The sequence below is a fragment of the Plenodomus lingam genome (genome assembly GCF_022343315.1).
Source record: "Plenodomus lingam strain CAN1 chromosome Unknown contig_3, whole genome shotgun sequence".
NCBI classification, from domain to species: domain Eukaryota; kingdom Fungi; phylum Ascomycota; class Dothideomycetes; order Pleosporales; family Leptosphaeriaceae; genus Plenodomus; species Plenodomus lingam.
This window is the reverse complement of record NW_027093944.1, coordinates 1,034,882-1,056,105: the sequence shown is the minus strand read 5'-3', so window position 1 is coordinate 1,056,105 and position 21,224 is coordinate 1,034,882. Positions and strand designations below refer to the sequence as shown.

Here is a 21,224-nt window from a genome sequence, read left to right as displayed (position 1 = left end):
TTGGACGCCAGTCCCCTGAACAACTACGAACATACCGTCAATACATTCCCAAACCCTGCAAAAGCACTCAAAAATATCTGCAAGACTCGGAATAACCAGACTCCAAATACACCCTCCCAGCCATGTGATACTAGCTTAACTTTTTGGGGCTGAAAGCTTGAAAAGCTTGAAAGTAGGGATGGCACTTTTCTAATATGCGTGATTAAGTAGCTAAGTATAGATATATCCTGACGTTTTGTTGCTCTTTTCCTTTCTTTACTTTATCGTTTTGTGGATTTTCCTTCTAGGGACGCGCTGGTGTGTTCGTCGGTTGTGCTCTTTTGTTAAATGGAAGACCCGGGACACGATAGCGAGGACGGAGATTGTATCCAGTTCAAATAGATAGCCACTTCGACGAATCTTTTCACCCACTTGATTGCCAGACTTCTTATTCACTCAGCCTTGGCTCAGTAGCCCAACAGCCACGGTGTGGAATTGAAAGCCCACATCGCCGTATCATGCGCATGTTTCATATTGTCACTACGCTGGGCAAGAAAATTCCACTCGATATATCAGAAATCGATGAGACGTGCGTCCTCGCCGATGTTGAGGCGATGTACAATGGTCGTAACCCGGATAGTGAGGACGAAGCCGAGTTCACTGGCAATGAAACATGCCGGCTGAGTGTCGTCATCACACCAGTATTATCCTCTTGTTGCGTAGGGACTACTTCATCAAAAGCTTCGCATCAGTCGAGTATCCTTTATTCGATTCTTTGTCGAATATGTTCGAGCTGGTGTGCGATGACGTTCACTGCCCCAAAGACTTGCGCCGCAAAGCCATGGCTTCCATCCTAGAGAAGGCGTTATTAGTCGTCGCGAAAGGCGGTGTTTCCACAATCAGTGACCGGTACTATCAATCATTCATGTTTATGGGCTCCGGGTTATCCACAGAAAGAGCCCACGTCGCATACGCAGAGCTCTTCCAAGCTGTTACGGAGAAATTATATATTGCAACGGGTGATGGCTCCGTTGTTAGTGAAATGCTCCAGCAAACTATGTCAGATAGTTCATGGGTCAACTCAGATCAGCTAGTGAAACTGGTCTCAAAGCCACATAGCACGAGAAACAGCGGACGGCGGGGCTGCAGCTTGGGAAAAATTGTATGTTTGTACAGCATTGTATATGCCTCATTACTTATAGCAAACAGGTTCTCGTCGCCCCCGCCGCCCGTACTGACATACAACGCTGTCGCGTTTTCGAAAAAGCACAACAGATTCTACCGCCAGTCGCGATCCCGACCTTCATTGAGCGGCTCTTTACATTCAACCGACACAGCCCCGTGACTGGGCTCGACCGCACGTTTCCCGTTCAAGATGTGATTGCGAACCCTGCCGGGCCGTCAAATCCTTCCTGTTGAATCCCACGCTACCTTCAGGCTACTTCACGTACAACGAGCCAACTCGGAAGCACATCCAGTACAGCTTCAACGACCCCAACGACTTTAAATTCGAGACACAAATGGGAAGATTGCCGCATACACTTGTCATTCACAAGACTAATAATCAATACATGCGCGCACTGCAGGAGTCGAACAAGGAAATTGATGCTCTTCACACTCAGCTGCAGAGCATGAGGAGCGAATTCTTGGAAACCATACTGGGAGGCAATGTGGTGACGATTGCACGTGTTGGCAAGTCAGGTTTAATGGGGGCTGCAACTGGAACTGCGGCAGAAGCTGGGGCTGAAGGAACAGGACAACCACCACCACCAGCTTCCCATCAACCGTTACAGCCTTTATCCGCTTCGGCGGTGAATTCAACAACGGCGCATCCATCCCTCCCTCCTCTGTATACTATCTTGAAGCCGTTGCAGCCTACATCCGCGTCGATGCCGATTTCGGCAACGCCGCGTTCAACTTTACCGCCTATATCCGGTGGCCAGAAGCCGTATATCATTGATCTGACTGAGGATGAGGAACCGTAAGTATGCCGTGTGCGAGATCATAGGAAGTGTATTACTGTTCATGTTAAGTGATAGGGTGGCCGCTGAGTAATACGAAGATGAGGAATACTGCTCTTGGGAGATGGGGGACCTCAACTTTCGAACCTGGGATGTAGCGACTTGTCAAGTATTTTGAAGTTTGTGACAATTTGCATATGGGAACAGACTCTACTTTTTTCTTGGATATCTGATGCCGGATTTTGGTATGGACTGGATGCTGAAAATAATAGTTTTAATAATAGTGCAATCGTGGGACTGAAGCAGAAGAAAGACGGGATATTATACTGTATATGATCCATACATTTCCCAACACCGTCGTTGCCAACCTCTCTCACTCACTCTCTCTCTCTCACTCACTCTCTCTCTCTCACACACACACCAATAGAGTTGCACCCTATTCACGCGGCAAACCACCTCTTCACCTCCCTAAACTTCTCCCCCGCCCCATCACAAATTCCATCCCACATCGCCCTCTCGGCAGCCTCCTCAATTTCCGCAAGCTTCGTATACGCATACGGCGCAAAATACCCATACAAACTCTGCAAAACCCACGGTTTATTGCCACACCCCCGTGTCCAGCTTGCCTCCAAGGTTTGAAATAGTAAATGCAACTTGGCGTCGTCAGCCTGGACATCAGGGAAAGCACGGGCATCTTGGAGCTTAGGGGCCACAGGATCCGCGATACTTGGGTGACGCGCGAGAATGCCGTACAAGATATCAATGCACCCCAACACATCCGCTGTGAAAGGCTGGGAAGCGGTATGTGCCAGGCTCGCATCGTACCTCTCCGCAGCCTCCCCCTCCCGCCTACTACAATACGCCGCACCCTCGAAGTCAATGAGTTTAATCTTGGGTAAACTATGCAAGCCCCCATAATCGTCAAACTCACCCTCATACCCGATCATGATATTTCCAGCAACCAGATCCCCATGTACAACCGCCGGCTGACAGACTCTGTGCAAAAATTCCAGTGCCTCGAGCAACTGCACGAATACCAGCCATGCAAACTCCTCTGGCAAACGGGGGTACACACACTGCAGTGCCTCGAGGGGACATCCGAACCCGAGTGCAAATGTCGTGGTGGTGAACCATTGGGGTATAGTACGGCTCTCATCCCAGTCCAACAGGTGGAAGAAGCGGTCTTGAGCGTGGTGAGTGGCAGCGTGCGCGCGGATGGCACGGAGGATTGTGATTTCATTCTTCAGGGATATATTTTCTGGTGAGGGCCTATGCGGGATTTTAGCTACGATGAGGTGGGGTGTTAGGGTGGTGGAGGGTGGTGCACTTGGGGTGCTGGGACTTATGTGGTGTTGGTGATGGGATGGGAGGCTTGCCTTGGGGAGGCAGTAGTGAGCACTACTTCTAAGGCCAAAGCCGGCTTCGGTGATGTGGCTGTATTGGGAGGAGCACAGTTCGGAGAATAAGCTTTGTTTTTTTGTGTCGTTCCATCTAGTTAGACAAAGCGGAGTGTCTCGAAGTAGGATGAGTCGGTCCATTGGGATGGCGGAGGTAGTGCAGTGCTGGGATTGATGCTGCTGTGTTTTTGCTTGGAGGGAATGAGAGGGTGTTGTGATATCGTAATTGAACTACAAGGTTGTGCAGGAGATTTTGATCATGTTGGGAAAATGAAATATGTGCTTTCTGCTAAGCATTGTGCGTATGCTGTAACAGCAATGTTGCATCCTCATTGTTAATATAGCTCTACACAATGTTACTTGGTTATTACAATGATAATGCTAGATGTTCAGACGCCACATGCTGCAAAAATGCATCAACATAGGAATAACTCTAATCTCATTGAACATCATTTCTTCTTAAATCTGTTAGATTGAGTAGGTGTTACCGGCATGTCTAGGCCGGCTACGGTGCGGTTTCCAAAGGAGCACCATCCAGCTTGAAGTAGCCAGGCTGTAATTTCTCAAACACGCCGGTAGGGTCGTACTTTTTCGAGATAGCTTTGAGTCGTGCTTGATTTACAGAGCCATAGCCTGCAACCGGATCTTGGTAGGGACTGGCGTAATTCATGTAAATGTACGAGCTTGCTTTGCCCTTCGCCTCCGCAGCAGCGATAGCGCGATTCATGACCTTGGTTGCGAACTCGTTGAGACGAGAGTCATCGGCACTGTCAGACCACTTTATGGAGATCAAGGCAAGCATGAGCGGCCCGTCCTTTGGGTCCAAACCGAGTGAATTGCCTCCTCTTGTCTTTGTCTTCTGAAGTATGGGCTCAGTAAGCACCTGAAGTGAGAGGGCAGGCAAAACATCTGCTGCATCCAGTATGGATGAAATCTCTTCGAAGAATATATCCTTGGTAAGGGTAGCCAGCTCCTTGTCAAGCTTGACAGTCCAGGTCCAGAAGCTCTGTCTGAGTCCAGCACCGACAGCCGACTCTGCCAGCAAATTCGTGAGTTCCGCGAGACTTCTGATGCCCGTGATATCCTGGAGGGCACCAGGGATAGCGTTGTATTCCGCAAGAATTGTTGCGTTGGGGTTTGGATCGGCATATTCTAGCTCGACGTTTGCGACTGGGACTCCGCCCCAACTGAATGAGAGGATCTGGTGAGCTTTGCCGTCCTTGTTCGCATTCATGCCGAGGTTGAAGTACGCTTCGATCACAGCGGCGAATTGCGTCTCCCTGTATACTCGCATACCACCCCACATGGTGGGAGATCGAGGGACAGTTCGGGCATTGAATTGTGTAACAAGGCCAAAGTTGTTCCCACCGCCACGCAATGCCCAGTAAAGGTCCGGGAATGAGGTAGGAGTGGCCGTAACAATCATCCCGGATGCTGTAACAAGCTCGTAAGATTCTACGTTGTCGCATGCCAATCCATATTCACTCGAAAAGTAAGAAAGTCCTACAGGTGATTTGATTAGCAATTGCTTCAAGAGCTTATGGCAATTTGACATTTCTTACCTCCTCCGAGAGTCAAGCCGCCCACGCCAACAGTAGACACCTAATAAAACATTAGAGCCCACAACTTAGTCATCTCCATGATTTACTAACCCGGCCTCCAATGACAGTAAGATTGTCCTTTTCTAAAGCGGAGTAAATGTCAAGCCATGTGTGTCCAGGCTGAAACGATGCAATCTTCGTATCGCTCGATAAGGCAATCTGGTTCATCTTTTCGAAACTGATCGTCATTCCATTGTCGATGTTTGAGCCTCCTGACACAGCAGAATGACCTCCACTCTTGGCTGCAAATGGGCATTGCGTCAAACGCGCGAGCAAAACAGCAGTTGAGACATCCAGCGCTTTCTCGGGCTTGAATACACATTGTGGAGATAGCTCTCTTTGTTGGCCCGACCATAGAGTAGTGATGAAGGCAGTGTACGCGCTTTCTGCCCGAGTTTCTACTTGGCCGTCGCCAAAGATGGCACTTAGAGACATGCACTATTTGTTGGTCAGTCGACACATGGTCGTTATATCGAAAAGGATGAAACTCACAGCAGCCGAACAACCGCCAGGTCGTGAGCCATCAACGAATGGTGCCAGATCAGGAATGGCCGAGACGTTGACTCCGTTATCGAGCAAGGCTTCGGTGATGTCAAAGTCCGCTGGCTCGAATGCTGTTTGAGCTACCACACCCGCAGCGAGTGTGGTAAGGGCAATACTGGTCTTCATGCTTGCCGTGCTGATAAGCGATGCTGTGAAACCAAGGAAACGAGCGACGTGTAGCAAGCAAAGACGTTGGCCAGGATATGGGACGGAAATTAGACTTTTTAAGCCAACATTTAAATTTCATGCCTATGGAAGCATGGTACTGTAGTAGTTAAGAACAGATGGTCAGGGCCCAGACCTTGTGAAATGAGCACCCCCATGACGGTAGGGATCAATTGCATTGGCAAAGAAGAAAAAAGTCTTTGCAATACGCAAATACGATTTTCCCTCGAACTAGGGCCTGTTGCGCAGTCATGTAACATACGTGCTGGGATCAGCGCGAGATCTAGTCCTGTTACATGCGTCGACTACCATTATGTACGACCGTGCCTGGTAGTGCATTGTGGCAGTATCGGCGGCGACTATCTTGTAACGTTACGGTAAGCTCTTCTTTGATAAGGCCGAGCCCATTGAGGATTGCATAGTCTGAATCTTCGAGATCTGGTTCCCATTGCGAATCTGTTGGCACGTTCAACCTCTGCTTGTGAAGATGTTTGTAGGAGACGAGGCTCCATGTCCTATATTCTGATAGAAGAATGGGTGAATGACCTGCTCCTGTTCCGTGCGGATTCCTACCTACAAGCGGCTTGGACGTGAATGAACCCCTGCTTGAAGCCAAGAACCGCCATACGAGATGGAACCTTTGGAACCTTTACCGCACCGATTCACCGAGACTGACGATCCCTCATACGCGCTGTTGTCAACGATAAGTAACAACACCGGATTCTAGATCCCCAGACCGTGTGACGATCAAGGTCCGGCGGATAATAATGTGGATATCTACTATTGCGAACTGATGAAGGGGGGTGGGGGGAGGAGGCGGACTAGCTCCTTGTACCGGCACCGGTAAGTTACATCTCACGGCCACACGCGGCACGGGAGACGGCACACATTCGCCGATCTCTGGTCCGCTCCTCCTAACGCTCCACTGGTTCACCTACCTACCGGTACACCACGACATAGTATGTATACAACATCCTGTCATGCCTTGCTAAGCTACGTCTGGGACTGTTATCATGACCCCTAAACGCGCCTCAATTCACGCACGCTCAGCCGCAAACAGACAGGCACCATACCACCAGGGCGAGACTCTTCAAGCCAAGGGCTGGATCCAGCACATGTACCGGTACATCTCAATTTTGGGTCGCATTTATAGGTCTAATGAATGAAGGGTCGACTAGTGTTGTCAAATCAGTACACTCGGATGGTGGTAATGACTGCACATCTCGGTAAGATGATCAGATTTGCGATGACAGAGATTTAAATGACGACAATTCACTACAAAGCTCCTGTGTAAGCAGATCGTCGACAGGGGAGAACTAGACCACCGGACTACATAATGCAGTTGTCCAAGCCAGTGAAGCGATGTTGTCAACATCAGACCTAATAGACTTAATAATTTTGGGTAAAGTACGGGACTTTATTCCCAAATCTGTTTCCCTGTTTCACTTTTCCAGTACATTAACGCTCGATGTGTAGTATAACGTTCTGTCATCTCCACTCCGGTCGCTATACACCGTCTGCTCCGGGCTGATTTAAAGCTTTCTCGTCCTAGTAGTTACTCTAGTTCTTACTTTCCCAGACCTATAGGCTCATATTGGCAGCACAGCAATCAGTGTCGGATACAGATGCAGATTCGGGAGCACAGGATGAGTATTTACCAGTTCATTGTCATATGTCATGATGCAGACTGATCTTAAAAGCCTCAGATTGTGGACTTGTATGATCTACGACACTGGAGTCCTCTCACACCGCTGTATCACACTGTGTTATGATTCGCTAGAACGCATACAAAGGCAAATGGCCTTAACTATCTTTCAAGTTCTACCACAGCATGACAATAAATTATATGACTTCTGTACCTTGTGTCAACATCCCATGGCAATAAACTAATCTCAACGCGCTTTTCAAAAGTTTCGGAGGTGGGCTACATGCGAATCGTCGACGCCATGGTCGCTCTCATCACAAAGAGTGGCCTTTGGTATATAAGGACTACAATAAGATTTACTCACAATCTGTTGCGCAGGATACGAAGACCAAGAGCGGTCACACGGGCTTATGCTCTTCGAAACCGATGAGTCTTTATAGTATTCATGTGATAACATTGCGAATATATTAACCAATGACAGCTCGGAGACATCATTGGCGAAGGTGACCTAAACGTGGGATACGATGGTCAACAATCACACATTTTGATACGAATCGAATAAGCATCTCGTATTCATCGAATCAGCGGTTACAACGCCATGCTTACAAAGCCCCCTCCCCTCCCCCGGTAATGTACGTGCTATATCATAGCCAAAATCACGAAGCACTTGTCATTGCGTTACTGTCCCATGAGGGTGTTGCAAACGTGCAATGTGATGATCCCCTCCACCTCATCCCTTCTTGTCATCACGGTCGCCGTTATCATCGTTATCCCTCTTGTTGTCCTTCTTCAGCATCTTCTTCAACTTCTTCATCAGTGGCTCTCCCGCAGTAACCTTGGAGACATGGCCAGCGTTGACAATATTGTCATACGATTTGAGGTCTTCACTGTGAGCCCTCAGACAGGCCTGGCGCTGACAGGCTCCAGGTTCGAAGTCCTTGCACTTTGCTCGAGCACAGGCGAGTCCCGCGGCCTTGCAATTCAGGTAAGGCTCTCCATGGTCGCATATGAGGCGGTGTTTGTAGCAATTGAGACAGACCACAATGCGGCTGAAGACGTCATTGGCCGAGGGCTCAGCTGGTTCACTTGCAATCTTTAGCACACATCTTCTCGAGCTGACTGCCGGGAAGAGCTTACTCTGAGACATCCAAAGAACGCTTCTTGTTGTCCTTGGTCTCCTTGTTAGATCGGCTGGTCGGGACTGAGGAGACATTGTGACGCTTCGGTGGATCTACTGGTGCGCTCGGAAGTTGAGTACGGAGTATGTTGTGATCTGTGTGGAATTTGTCCCCTTCTTCGAGTGCAGCAACTTCAGCGTCGGCGTGATTCATCTTTGCGGCCAGCATCATGAAATGAAGACTTCGCTCAGCTTTTCGGTGTTGCAGTCTCGATTTGTATACTATGCTCCTGAGCTCGGATAAGTCCTTTATGGTCTGCGTATGAGATTACTTCTCTGCTTCATGGCTTGCCTTTTCCTGATTGTACGCCGCTGTCATGTCTGCCAGCTTGCACTCCAATTGGCGCTCTCGGTCTTCACTGCGCGTCATGATCTTGTCAACAGCTTGTAGATCGGTTCTCGGCACAGTCTTAGACGTCTTTGGTGGGATAGTCGGCTTCGCCTGGCGAAGATCTGGATTCTGGTAGAGGTGTCTACAAACATGGCAGTGCGCGCGTAAACGGAGCATGCACAAGCCTGGTCACCACCACGACGCCAGGTATCCACCCCATTCACATTCACCTCACCTTTGGCCCCAGCTCCGCCTCAGCCAGTAGCGTGCGGACCAGTAATTGATCACGTGCAGTCTGACTAGCGTGGGATCAGAATCCCATAAAAGAAGTACCTCCCCCTCCTGATCTTCTTCTTTTCTTTTCCCTTGGGGACAAGGTCTCTCAGGTAGACAGGTCTAACTGGGCAATTAACCGCTTGACTTCGCACCTAGGGACCCGCCAAGCAGTGCCATGGGCCTATTCAAGACTCAATCCGGATTGACTTCGACCCGTTGGCCGCCGTGGCTGGACGAGGATGCGAGAGGACCCTACAGGAACCGACGCAATAATACGGCCACCTGGTCAGTTGTGGGGTTCTACTGTCAGCGCACGGAACGTTTACGTGTTTCTTCTGGACGGGGTCTCCTACCGATTTTCGGATCGGGTGGCTACTGGTCGAGGTCTTTCATATCTCTTCCTCTAGTGTGGGTGGTTTGACACTGGAGTACTCTATCTACCTTATCCAGCGATGACTCGGTCATACTGCGCGCAGCCTAGTGCTCAAAGCTACGGAAACTTGCAATTCTTTGCAGTTTCAATTTCGTACGGTCACTGTGCGTTGGCCTGGTATCAAGAAGAAAACTGCCAGTGTCGTACCAATTCTGGGCACGCTCACTGCCCCCTCTTTTTTTTTCATTGATCGCCTTCGCCATCAGGCAGGGTGTCGAGGAAGAAAGTTTTTCACATCAGTTTGAAGATGTCAGGGAATGGCCATTGCGGGACCATTCTTTGTTATGTTCATGTTCCTTCCACTGTCTAGCTTTTCCTCACTGCTCTGCTCCGCCCGTGACTACAATGTTGCTTGTATGCGTTATTATATCGGACATGGAACAGTCCTTGAACAGACAGCTACCCGCCAGTCCTTACTCACCTTGACTTGACTGCCTACAAACGCAAGCCCACTGCTACTCCGCTAGAACATAGCACCTGCGCCTGACGCGAGCAAAGGCTCTCAAATTGCCCACTTTGCCACCAACTCCCCATCGCCAAAATCTCACCGTTGCTCTGCATACTCTGCGCAGACCCGCCCACTCCATTCACCTCACAAGCTCTTTTCACGTTCTCCCATTCGTCCATCCATTCAAACACGTCGTCCACCAGCCTCCTCTCTCTATCTTCCCTAAAGATAGCCGCGCTCGAGAGGGAGAAGGAGGATCTCAAGCTCCAGCTCAAAGAGCTAGAGTCTGAGAACGCAGAGCTGAAGGAACAGCTCGATTATCACAAAGGCGAGGGCGATTACGACAGCCCGCTTGAAACGGCCGATTATGACAGCGACGACGACGACGAAGAAGGAGACGAGATGACCATGGCATTCAAGGAAATCAGCGGGCTCATAAAGCAGCTTGACGCCAAAGATGAGAAGATTGAGAAGCTGGAGGCAGAGTTAGCCGCCGTGTACAAAGCTACTGCTACAGCTACAGCTACTACTACAGCTACTACTATTACTACTACTACTGCCGCCACTGCCACCAATGGCGAACCAGACCCCTACCACATCAATCTAGCCCTGCGCCCAAAGCCAAAGGGTCACCGTGGCAAACATTACAGGTATGCACCCCCGCCTCAGCCCAACACCAGCTCCTGGCTAACCATGCACAGTGGCGTTTGCAAGAGGCGAGGTGATAAGTAAAGAGGACGGAACGAGTAGAACTCAGGACACAGGAAGTAGCGAGGAAGCAGCGGGTAAAGAGTAGCAAAAGATATCAGAGAGGCTAGGGAATAAAAATGAGGAAGAAAAAGATATGCAAATTACCCGTGTTTGTGCAAGAAGTTGATGGGTTTTGTTGTGGCCGTGAGAGAGAGGGTCCATGGCCTTCTACTTTTTATTTGATATCAAATGTCCAATTGTTTCCCATTGACCGTTGACCGTTGACCTCTAATCTCCCCGAGCCAACGACACCCAACCCAGCCTGCACTCTCCATCTACAAAAACAACAGCAAAATATACACACAAACACAAACACAAACACAAACACAAACACAAGCACAAGCACAACCCACCCCCAACCCCAAAAAACAAAACAAAACAGCAAAAGAAAGAAAAAACCCACGTCTAAGAGCCAGTAACGATGGAAACGACAGGCCATGCGTGTATAGCAAGATAATCCAGCCATGCATACACGCAAAAGCCAAGCCAGCCGGATATATACACCGAGGACCCTCAACCCCAACCCCACCAAAGACACCAACAAAGCAAAGGAAAAGATGGGAAACGCCAGCGCCATGCAAAACAACAAAAGTGAGCGAAAGAAAGAATTGCCATCTCCTGCACCGCTCGAGCAAAAACCCCAAGGACGCGTTTGGGAAAAGATGCGTGTATGCGTGTGTGCGGGATATTCGATGCGTGGGGTCGGATTTAGGAGGGTATCGGATGGTATCGATAGTTGATGACGGTAACGGCGTGATGAGATAGTGAAAGACGGTAAAGCGTGCATCTGACCAGAGGGAATCCATGGAGGCGAGGACTGGGCAACTAACGCACAGCTCAAGACTGTGATTCCGCCGGGGGTTTCTTTTTCAACTGCCGCGACCCAACAACTTCTTACCAAGGGCTTTTGCCTTTTTCCTGGGTCTGTGGGAGGTGACGGTCATGTTAGTTTGCTTTCGCCTACTTGTACTAGGAAAAGGAGGAAAGGAAAGGAAAAATTAAAAAAGACTCACCCATCAACATCCTCATCCCCCTTCTCCCCCCCAACACTCCCATGTACACTCCCATTCCCATACAAACTCGGCGCCGGCCCTCCTCGCGCCTCCCCCCCACCACCACTAACACTACTCCCCGCCCTCTCCCTGCCCCGCATATGCGCCCCAAACGGGCCCACGCCCGTGAGATGTTTACTCAGACTATAAATGAGATTTGCATGCACGGGCTCTGTATTATCCACCCGACTCAGCTCATCTGCAAACGCGCGCCCGTCCTCCAATTCCTCGAGGTTGAGGCTATCGGCATTGGCGCCATGGTGATGATGGTGGTGGCCACTCAAGCCGCCGAGAATGGAGCCATGCGTGGAGCGCGCTTGTCCTGTAGAACTTCCCTTTAGACTACCGGCGCCATTGGTACTGCCATTAGCATTGTTGCCAGATGGACTGGCGTTGTGCATCGAGTGGCCGGAATGCGCGATACTGTGCAGCGAACTCTCCTCTGAAACCGTGCTAAAGGTGCTGGCCGCCCGGCCGCTCGTGAAACTGCGGCGTGGGACAACTTCGCCGCTGACGTCGCTGCCGCCTGGGCTGTGGTCACGCATGGAACTCGAGTCTGTGCCACTGAGCTCAGGGCTCGTGTTGAGTACGGTGCTGCTATTTGCAATTTGGCGTAGTCGAGTTTGTGCCTTGGCTGTCGGTCGGTGGTGCGAGAATTTGTTGCTTACAATGGCGCCTGCGTGGCTCACGAGCGCGCGGATAACATCCTTCTTGAGCGCAAGGGCAAGTTCAAGATTCGACCACGTCTTGTTTCTGTACTCGAGGGTCGGCATTCTAAAAACCAAATCATGTACGTCTTCGAAATTGCGGTTTCCTTTGCCCTTGTAGGAGAGACAGAGCACCATGGAGGGGATTTTCACATAGGCAAGTGTCATGTAGTTACTTGCCCGACTCATCATCTCAGTTAGGTCATCGCTGCGCGCTTCCTTCTTGCTCGGCCGTTTCTCGCTAAGACTGGTGCCTGTGCGGTACAGGTTGAATCGTTTGCCAGTACGTTCCGAGTCGTTGGAGACCATGGAGCTCATGTTCGAGCCAGAGCGGACGGAACTGGGGCGCTTGGGGGTACTGTGCGATGACAAGGTTGGAGTAGCTGCAGAGCTTGGGTGTAGAGTCCTGCGGTATTCAGTCGCGCTGCGCGAGGGCGCGTCACGAAAGAAGCGGAAATAGTGCGAGCTTCCTTTCTTTTCGGAGCTTTTCTTCTTACTCTCTGCTTTTTGGGCGGGACCAGGGAGTTGCAGCGTGGGTGTGAGGCGTTGCTTGAGGGCATCGAGAGCACTATCGTCGGTTGCGAGGGACGCACTAATGCTGGACGGTGTAACAGAGACCATACCATTGTCGTCATCCTCATCCTGGGGTGGTAGGGTATGACTGATGGTAAAAGGCGAGGGGTTACCATTCTGATCTGTCTTACCCTGGAGTGCTGGGAAGATGTATTCAAAAAGCTTCTTGCCCACCTTCCACTCCAGCTGTACCTTGAGCGGGAACAGGTTGACCTCAAAGTGTTCCATTACCGGAATTCCAGCAATGGGCTCAAGCATGACGAACTGAACCTTAAGAGACTTTGCGTCTTTCGGCAGCGGCTGGTTGTTTTCGAGATAGGGCGAGAACATTTCTGGGTACAGTGCATTCGGCAGCAAATTCAGCCCACGAACCTGCTCGACTTCCAACGCGTTGAAGTTGGACCCATCGTTGTTGTCCGTGCGATCAAATGACACGCCCTTGAGCTGAAACTCTGCCAGTGACTCCTGACCCTCGCGGAGCAGATGCCACACAATCTCCGAAGCGGAAACATACCACCTCAATAGCCCGGTAGACTGCTTCGCCTGCGCGCGATCGTCTTGTTTCCGCTGTGCCGTAGTAATGGCCTTCATCACGAAGAACAGCTCGTCCTCATACACTGAAATGTCCTTCTCAACCTCGACGCGATCTTCCCAGCCCTGTCTGTCCAGGTACTTCTCATTGATTTGGAAGATGGTCTTGATCTCCTCCAATTGCCGGATGCGTTCTTGAAGGCCCATGACCAAGTCCGGCGCGCCAACAAGATCCGTAAAGTCGGAAGCCAGCATAATCTTCTCCAATCGCTCGTTGCGAGTCTTTTCCAAAGGCTCGTGGTAGAGCAAAAGATCCAGCACGATGACGTACATTGCATAATACTGTCTCGAATCACACAGGGCCCGCACACGCGGAAAGTCCACCCAAAGCTGATCAATCCTGCACTCTGGATGATGCACTTGAGAATCCGAGTCTGCACCCGATACGTCATCATTGTACTTGAGACGAAGGGTGTTGTACTTGTCGTACCGCATACTGGCCGACGTCCTTTGCACAACACGCTGGAAGCCAAAGGGATTGCTGTAGAATTCGAACATGACTTCAAAGGGTACCCAAGGTGGCCAGGCCGAGCCAGCGGGCGCTCCATAGGTGCTGCCAGAGTACATGTGAATGTCGTCCATACTAACAAACGATTCCGAATTTGTGACAAAGATTTGCAGACTGTCCATGGCAGCGGTAAATCGGCGTTGTACCAGACCGGATACCTCATCCATGACACGGTCCTTGTCCATGATTTGAAGAACCTTGAGTTGCACCCCCTTTGCTGTGACCAATACGGCAGTCTTGGTGTTACGCTCACTTTGGAGCTGTATTTGCGGAGCGATGAGGCGCACGAGGTATGCGTTCTGGGCGAGGTAATCAGCTGCGACTTCTTCCTCGGACTTCTTCCGATCTGAGCCGTCATTCTGCTTGTCTTCATCCTCTGCCTCGACGAACTTTCTTCCATCATTCAAGAGTTGTTCAATGGTCTGGTCAATCTGCAAATCAGCTTCCTTGTCGTCGGGGTTCAGTGTTTCGTCGACGTTTGAGGTAGATGGCCCACGAGACTTGTTCTGCTCCTCCACAACATCGAGTATGAACTTGACGGCCCTTCGCGACATGTAGTAGATAAAGCCACGACGCTGACTGACTTGGTGAATGTACCGAAGTATAATGTTCCGCAGTGAGTTGCTCCACTTTAGATGAATATTATGAATGATGAACCGGTTGTTGAAATCGCTCGTCGTATCAGTAAGCGGTGAAGAGTCGGCACCCTTCTTACTCGAATCGCTCGTGATGTGTTCTTCATTCGCCTCAAAGTATTCATCTTCCCCTTCGGTCTCGACATCTGCAGTGGCAGGGGCGCTTGCATTCATGTCCAAGCGCTCCAGTAAACTTTCGTGCATTGATGTTAGGAACCCCAGTTTTCGTTGTAGAAACTGGGTATGGTTTCTCAAAGTCTCGAGCCGACGTTGCAGCTCCTCCGTGTTTTCGGGTTCGCGAACGACAAGCAGCTCCTGCTCACCCACAGCACGCTCGTTGTATTCCACTTGCTCCTTCACACGCTCGATCCGCTGCTCAACGAGATGACACTGCACTCGTCGCGGATCATTACGCGCTGACATGACGCAGTGATGCGTTGCCTCATTTCCAAAAGCGCTAGTCCGATGCTCGTCTCCAGAGATGTTGTTGGCATGATCGGTTTGACGAAAGTACGTAAAGCGTGGTGCAAAGGCAAGCGGCAGAATCTGCGTCTCTGGATGGCGATTCGAAGGCAGGATCCAGCCAAGCTCGATGAAATCATCCATATCCACCCATCCCCAATCATTGTCGGGAATCGTGAATTTGGAGAGATCCGCCGTGAGGAAATCCTGGTTGAAGCTAGCAAGGTCATCCACAGTGGCATGGTCAACATCGTCGGAATCAGTCCCTGAAATGCTTGCAGACACAGCCCGGACATCTGTCCTGATCAAGTCGAGCTGTACTTGGTTGATTTTCATGCCAGTCGTCTGATTCTGCTGGCTGTCTTTCTGATCCTTGGGCGCCTGCACAATAGTTCGGAAGACCTCTCGTCGTTGATGCAGATCCAGCATGAAACTGTCAAGACGGGCCTTCAACCCAGTAGCAGTGACTGTACCAGCTCCATACTCTTCAGCATCCTTATGCTTGTAGATGTGACTCATGTATAAGGGCGAGAGTAAGAGGTTGTACTTGATGGTCGCCAGATGCCTGCCAAACTTCTTACTGGACTTTTCGACGCCAGGCCACAGCTTGCCTTGTCTGACCGGAAGGGACATGGCACCGGAGAACATGGCCCACCAGCTGTAAAAGTGAGTGAAGAATCGGGGTGTTAGATGTACACTATTATAAGTCTTCGATGGTTCCAGGTTGGCCACAGACCATTCTCGGTCGTAGGGAGCAGCGATAGCAATGGACATGTGAATGTGATGACTGCGGAAACCTCGGAAAGCGTCGTACTCCTGCAAATACTCATCAGCAAAGCCCAAAACAACATGATTCAGACAATACATACCTTGCCATCCAATGGCTTTGCATACTTTGGGTTCTTGAGCGAAACTTGGTAATGCGGTATAAAGTCAAATGAGCGCTCTCCAGTATCAAGATTGCGCTCAAAGACGAGTCCAACACCCCAACGCACATTGCCGTTCAGCTTCATGACCGTCTTCTTAAACGCCGCAAGCTGCCTACGGCTAGAGTCACTAGACGACGTTTCTGGGCGAGCGGTGACGTCTGCATCGATTTCCTGTCGTGCGTAGCTGTTCAGATCTGGAATGGCCAGCACGTAGCTTCCACTCTTCACAATCATGAAATTCTTTGGATCATCGTCCTCTGCAATGCTAAGCTGGACGTCGTTTTGCCAGCACATGACGAATCCAGCACCATGGCCTGTGACCATGTACGGATCGCGGGAACCTATAAAGTCAGCTAGTGTTTAGGCTGAAGTATGGAGCACCTCTCTACCTTTGAGAATGAGATGGACATCGCCATCTCCTTTCCACGACACGTTGATTCTCGAGTGGAACGTCAACCGAATCTTGTCCCAGAAACCCACTCGCTCCGAAGGATCAATCGCAGGTTTTGTAAAGTTCTCAATGATCTGCATCATATCTTGTATCGCGGGCTGATAAGATGTGCCCCATGTGATCCTGGTCGGGTGTGCTGAATTAATGTCAATAGCCATGTCAGAGTACGTCTTCACAGGTGCCACCGTTCGGCGGACGTCAACCACGTAGCCGCCAGTAAGCTCGCCTGATGAGGTCTGCTCGGGTGGTACAACCACCACCCGACTTATTCTCGAAGACTCAATGTCCCTATACTCTTCTGCAATGACAAAATCGGTCCTCATCGACACACTCGGTAGTCGCGATGATTGTATACTACCAATAGCTGGGAAATGCAAGAGTGGTAGTGGATAGTCTCGCAGCTGGACCTTGGCCTCTCCCATCTGTATTTGAACATGCATGGGAATCAAAAGAGCATACTGCGTGTCAAGCGGCATGCCCTTCCCCACCCGCTGCAGAAATCGCGGATACTCCGATATTGGGAACGAAGGTTTATCGATGACAATGTCCAAGTCGCTGACCGCAAGCGCCATCAACGCCGGACGCTGTGGGATAGCCAGTATCGTCTCCTTTTGCTCAACGTCATCTGGCAATTCGTCGAGACCCCAGAACATGGAGCGAATATCATTGATCGAAGTGTTCTGCGTATGCATGGCATGATCAATACGCTTTTTCCACGTTTGAGCATTCAAACGATTTAGCTTCTCGCGAGCTTCTTCAATGGACGTCTGATAGGCCCCGCTGAGACCACTGAAGCCGTCCTTGTCGTACCTCATGGGATGCTCTGATCGACCTCGGGTCGGCGAACCCAGGCCACTGGAATCAGTGCTTTTACTGCGGCGGTGGAACCGTAGCTCCTTCTCCCTCTTCTTTGCTTTTCCGCGAAGTCGAGACTCATAAGCAGAGCCATGCGCAGATCTCGCACGGCGTGAGTTGCCACGATCATCTTGTTGCTGTTGCATCTTCTTGACTTTCAAATCGAATGCGTGCTCGCGCGCAAGTCTCTGCTTCTGCTCCATGAGGCCGATCCGGTAAATTGTACCCAACTTCCACTCAAAAGAATTATCTTCCAGCTCAAAGAGCACAGCTCGACTTCGTAGTGAAATCTTTGGAACCTGCTTGGGACCCTCTGGCGCCTTGTCCAGGATGTATTCGTCAGTCCCGGTTTCGTATCGATGTCGAACCTGCTTGATTGTCTTTGTGACATTTGCAATGTTGTCAAAGATCTTGTGCGTGACCAGTTGATGGGGCACGGCAATGCGGATGGCGTCTGTCGCGATATCAAAAGACTTCTCATTCGTGATAGTATGTCCATATCTCCGCTTGGACTGCCTATAGTCCAAACGCAGAGACTTGACACTTACAATACGGCACCAGACACGCTTGATGCTTGGGCTTTCGGCATACAAGCGCACCAACCTCGAACGAAGGAACGGACTTGCCCATCGATGCCGCCCGGCCTCCAGTGCGTATATTTGAATCATCAGAGGCGGGTCGGCAGGCATGTCGGCCTTGATCTGCACAAAATGTGCTTTGACGTCGATTGTGACGACCTCAGGTTTCAATCCAGTTAGCGTGTCAATATGTGCGTCATCGAGAGACGGGACAGACAGGTGGTGTGGTGAGGTTGGAGATTGAGGTGGTACGGGTGCAGACGGTCCCAATTGAAAATCAAACGATCGTGCCAGGACTTGTATCGCCATTCCCAGGGCGAAATGGCGGTACAGTGAGTATCGAAGGAATAAGCTCTGGCTGAAAGAGTGGATATGGAATATTGGACCTTGTTTGTCTGACAGTGTCGAGAGAGCAATCTCCATGCGCGGCAAGGATAGCGTGGGTTCTTGCTCCGATTGGTCATGACCCTCAATCACGACAGCTTCGAGTCCATGAAAGTGCATGGCAAGACGTCGACCATCGCCTTCGTTCACTGGCCCGTTTCTGGGTGATTTGGGGGACGATGGAGTGGAAGATCGCAAGAGGTGCTCTTCTCTGTTGATTGTTCTGCTTGGCACACGTCGTCGCATTGGCTTCTGCTCACTCTCATCCTCTCGACTCTGTTTGTATTCAGCCGTCATGGACTCAAGGTGTAGCGCTAGCCCGCGACTGTGCTGTGAAACAGCAGGATCCACGCCCGCCACCTCGAGATCAAAGTCTGAACCTTGGAGATGAATGTAGGTAAGCCATGTCGGGAGCCTACGCAGGAAATTACCCTCCTTCTTCTTTGGCACACCACGCTTTTTGCTCCTACTCTTTTGCATTTGTGTGACAATCTGGCGAACTCCTTCACTAATCTCTGGACGGACAAGGTTCAGTGAGAAGGTCTGCGCCGTTCCTCGTACTTCCACCACGGGTTCCGGAGCTGCGCTTAATTGGACTTTGAACTCGAGATAATCAGTGAGCAGCAAATTATGCCTTTCAATGGACGCTGTTTGATAGTATAGTTGCTGGGCATTCGCTCGAAAGGTTGAGCTGAGCGCATAGTGGAGTTCCCCATCTGCTGCATGTGAAGACTCCATGTCAAGAGACAAAGACGACGACGCAGCGATCAGCAAATCGAATTCATCCGTTTCCTTTCTCTCGGCGTCCATGGGAGGTAATGTAATGCGGATAACAGGCTCGTGGATGGAAATCTTGATATTCGCTTTTGGCAACAGTCGACGGATGAGGTATCGCTTATGGTGTCGGGCTTTGCTCGGCTTGCTATCTGTCTGACGGTTTTGGAGCATGGCGAGTAGGAGTGGCACATGCTTGGGATCAAGGTCCATCGACGGAGATGTAATGACCAAATTAGCAAAAAGAATGTTTGTGTTTCGGTCAGCGCTGTTTCTATCGTTGGAAAAGTGAATGGTCTTCGAAGGCAGGGTTGTATTGAGTGTAGTGGTAGCCATGGGCACATAAAGGAGGCGCTCTGGATGACCTTGACCATCGTCAATGCCGACTGATATAGAAATAGCTGCTAATAAGGCTTGGTGCGCAATATCATTGGGGGAAAAGTACATCAAGTGCGCAGGGCTGCGAGGGTCGAGACGAAGCAGATCCATGCCCACTTCTTTCATCGATACATTGAGGTAGACCGGTGGCTCTGCATCCTGACCCGACTGAATCCGTTTGGTGAGCCCAAGGAAGCCAATGGCAAATTGGAACTCGTGGATACCACGCAGAATGGAGCTGGCGAACTCGCGAGAGTCAGACACGGTGCGAACAATATTATCCTCCCGACTTCCTGGATGGTCGAGTTCTTCTATCAAAGCCTGAAGTGATACGTCCGATCGGCTTCGGGAGTGTGATGGCTTGCGTGCTATGGCTGCACGATTCTGAGCACGCTCCATGCAGAGCTTGACATCGTCGTAAGGTATGCTCAGACGCCCTAACTTGAGGGCAATGGAGGCATCACGCAAGCCCTCGAGCTCCTTTTTGAGGAAGCCGTGTATGTTGAGGGTGCAGTGATCCAGTAGCTCGGTTGATTCCCGACCCTCGGGGGTGAAGAAGATGCTGCGGGCGGAGAAAAGCCACTCGGCAGGCCGCTGCTCCTGGTCCGGCTTGGGCTTGTGGTGGTTGAAGAGACGGCTGCGGTCCACGGTCTTGCGTCTCGTGTCCACAGCGACATTCAAGCCGCCGATTTGCAGAGAGCCGACATCGACTATGGCCAGTGTCGTCCCATGTGCGACCACATCGACCTGCTGCAGCCACTTGATCCTTCCATGGAGGCGCTTTATCTTCTCCTTTGCATCCGTCAGCCGCTTCCATGTCCGAGTGCGCTGTTGTTCCTCGTCGCTCGTCTCGTCGTCATCTCGCATCCCCACTTCAGGTGTAGCTGTCCCGCTCGGCCCCCTTTGCGACGTGCCATTCGCCCAATGTGTCCAGCCAGACTTCTTACGTGGCTTCTCTCCTAGTGTTTTGAGGTCAACGGTGACCTTGAGTTCGGTCAAGACGATGCTCAGCCAGGTCGGCTGGGCGAAGGTGGGTCGATGCAGGGAGAAGCCGAGTCCGCGAATTTCGATGCGCAGGCCATCCTTGGGGGTGAAGGCGATGCGCCGCAGTCCAGCATAGCCAAGTCGCTGAATGGACACGCCGGTGACAACACGTATGAAGGCGAAAAGGACAAAGGAGAGGAGGTACAGCAGTAGCAGGAGTCCCGCGAGGAACTGGAATGTGGGCAAGGCCATGGTCGCTCAGCCGTATGCCATTGACCGTGTCGGCGGGGGCTACTGCGTGGTGTGATGGTGTGTGCACGCGACGTGCCCGTGGTAGATGGAAGGAGGCGTGCTGGACATACTCGGGGGTCTGCCTACAATGGGGGCGACATGATAGTCCGAGAGGGAGGAAGGGGGGGGGGGTGTGAGGTGGGTGTGCGCAGATGTGTGCGAGGTCTGACGAAGCAGTGCCCGCGGGAAAGCGACGAACAGCGCGGAGGTTCGGGCGCCCACGTCAAGCGTGCAGATGCGTAAGTGAGGCAGCTAGCAATGGCGGCGTCTGTAGAAAGCTGTGAGGATTAACGGAGCGATTGTGTGCTCTTTGGACTATTCTTCTCGGCGGGGGTTTCCTCGACGCCCTTTGCTGTTCTTCAAAAG

At 51.0% G+C, this 21,224-nt stretch overlaps 6 protein-coding genes across 6 annotated transcripts; 2 read left to right on the top strand and 4 right to left on the bottom strand.

Annotated features, from left to right (window-relative positions):
* Positions 1-439: 439 nt before the first annotated feature.
* IAQ61_007747 (uncharacterized protein) lies at positions 440-1,964 on the top strand (the record flags this gene model as incomplete). The annotated part of the gene is made up of 4 exons (XM_066097719.1): positions 440-634; positions 703-1,141; positions 1,189-1,393; positions 1,417-1,964. Exons 1-4 carry the CDS (start codon positions 498-500, stop codon positions 1,962-1,964), a joined length of 1,329 nt encoding a protein of 442 aa, XP_065952216.1. The 5' UTR covers positions 440-497.
* Positions 1,965-2,380: 416 nt separating this feature from the next.
* Positions 2,381-3,478, bottom strand: IAQ61_007746 (uncharacterized protein; the record flags this gene model as incomplete). The annotated part of the gene is made up of 1 exon (XM_066097718.1): positions 2,381-3,478. The coding sequence occupies one exon, from the start codon at positions 3,476-3,478 to the stop codon at positions 2,381-2,383; it is 1,098 nt and encodes a 365-aa protein (XP_065952215.1).
* A 364-nt stretch (positions 3,479-3,842) lies between these two features.
* On the bottom strand, positions 3,843-5,607 carry IAQ61_007745 (uncharacterized protein; the record flags this gene model as incomplete). Its single annotated transcript, XM_003842062.2, has 4 exons — positions 3,843-4,840; positions 4,900-4,939; positions 4,990-5,376; positions 5,431-5,607. The coding sequence occupies 4 exons, from the start codon at positions 5,605-5,607 to the stop codon at positions 3,843-3,845; spliced, it is 1,602 nt and encodes a 533-aa protein (XP_003842110.2).
* A 2,414-nt stretch (positions 5,608-8,021) lies between these two features.
* Positions 8,022-9,097, bottom strand: IAQ61_007744 (uncharacterized protein; the record flags this gene model as incomplete). Its single annotated transcript, XM_066097717.1, has 4 exons — positions 8,022-8,376; positions 8,429-8,698; positions 8,741-8,941; positions 9,030-9,097. Coding segments are annotated over 4 exons (894 nt in total), but the record flags the coding sequence as incomplete, so codon positions are not given.
* Positions 9,098-9,314: 217 nt separating this feature from the next.
* IAQ61_007743 (uncharacterized protein) lies at positions 9,315-10,688 on the top strand (the record flags this gene model as incomplete). The annotated part of the gene is made up of 3 exons (XM_066097716.1): positions 9,315-9,360; positions 10,189-10,606; positions 10,658-10,688. 3 exons carry the CDS (start codon positions 9,315-9,317, stop codon positions 10,686-10,688), a joined length of 495 nt encoding a protein of 164 aa, XP_065952213.1.
* Positions 10,689-11,600: 912 nt separating this feature from the next.
* On the bottom strand, positions 11,601-20,819 carry IAQ61_007742 (uncharacterized protein; the record flags this gene model as incomplete). The annotated part of the gene is made up of 4 exons (XM_066097715.1): positions 11,601-11,630; positions 11,830-16,050; positions 16,104-16,504; positions 16,553-20,819. The coding sequence occupies 4 exons, from the start codon at positions 20,817-20,819 to the stop codon at positions 11,601-11,603; spliced, it is 8,919 nt and encodes a 2,972-aa protein (XP_065952212.1).
* Positions 20,820-21,224: the final 405 nt, after the last annotated feature.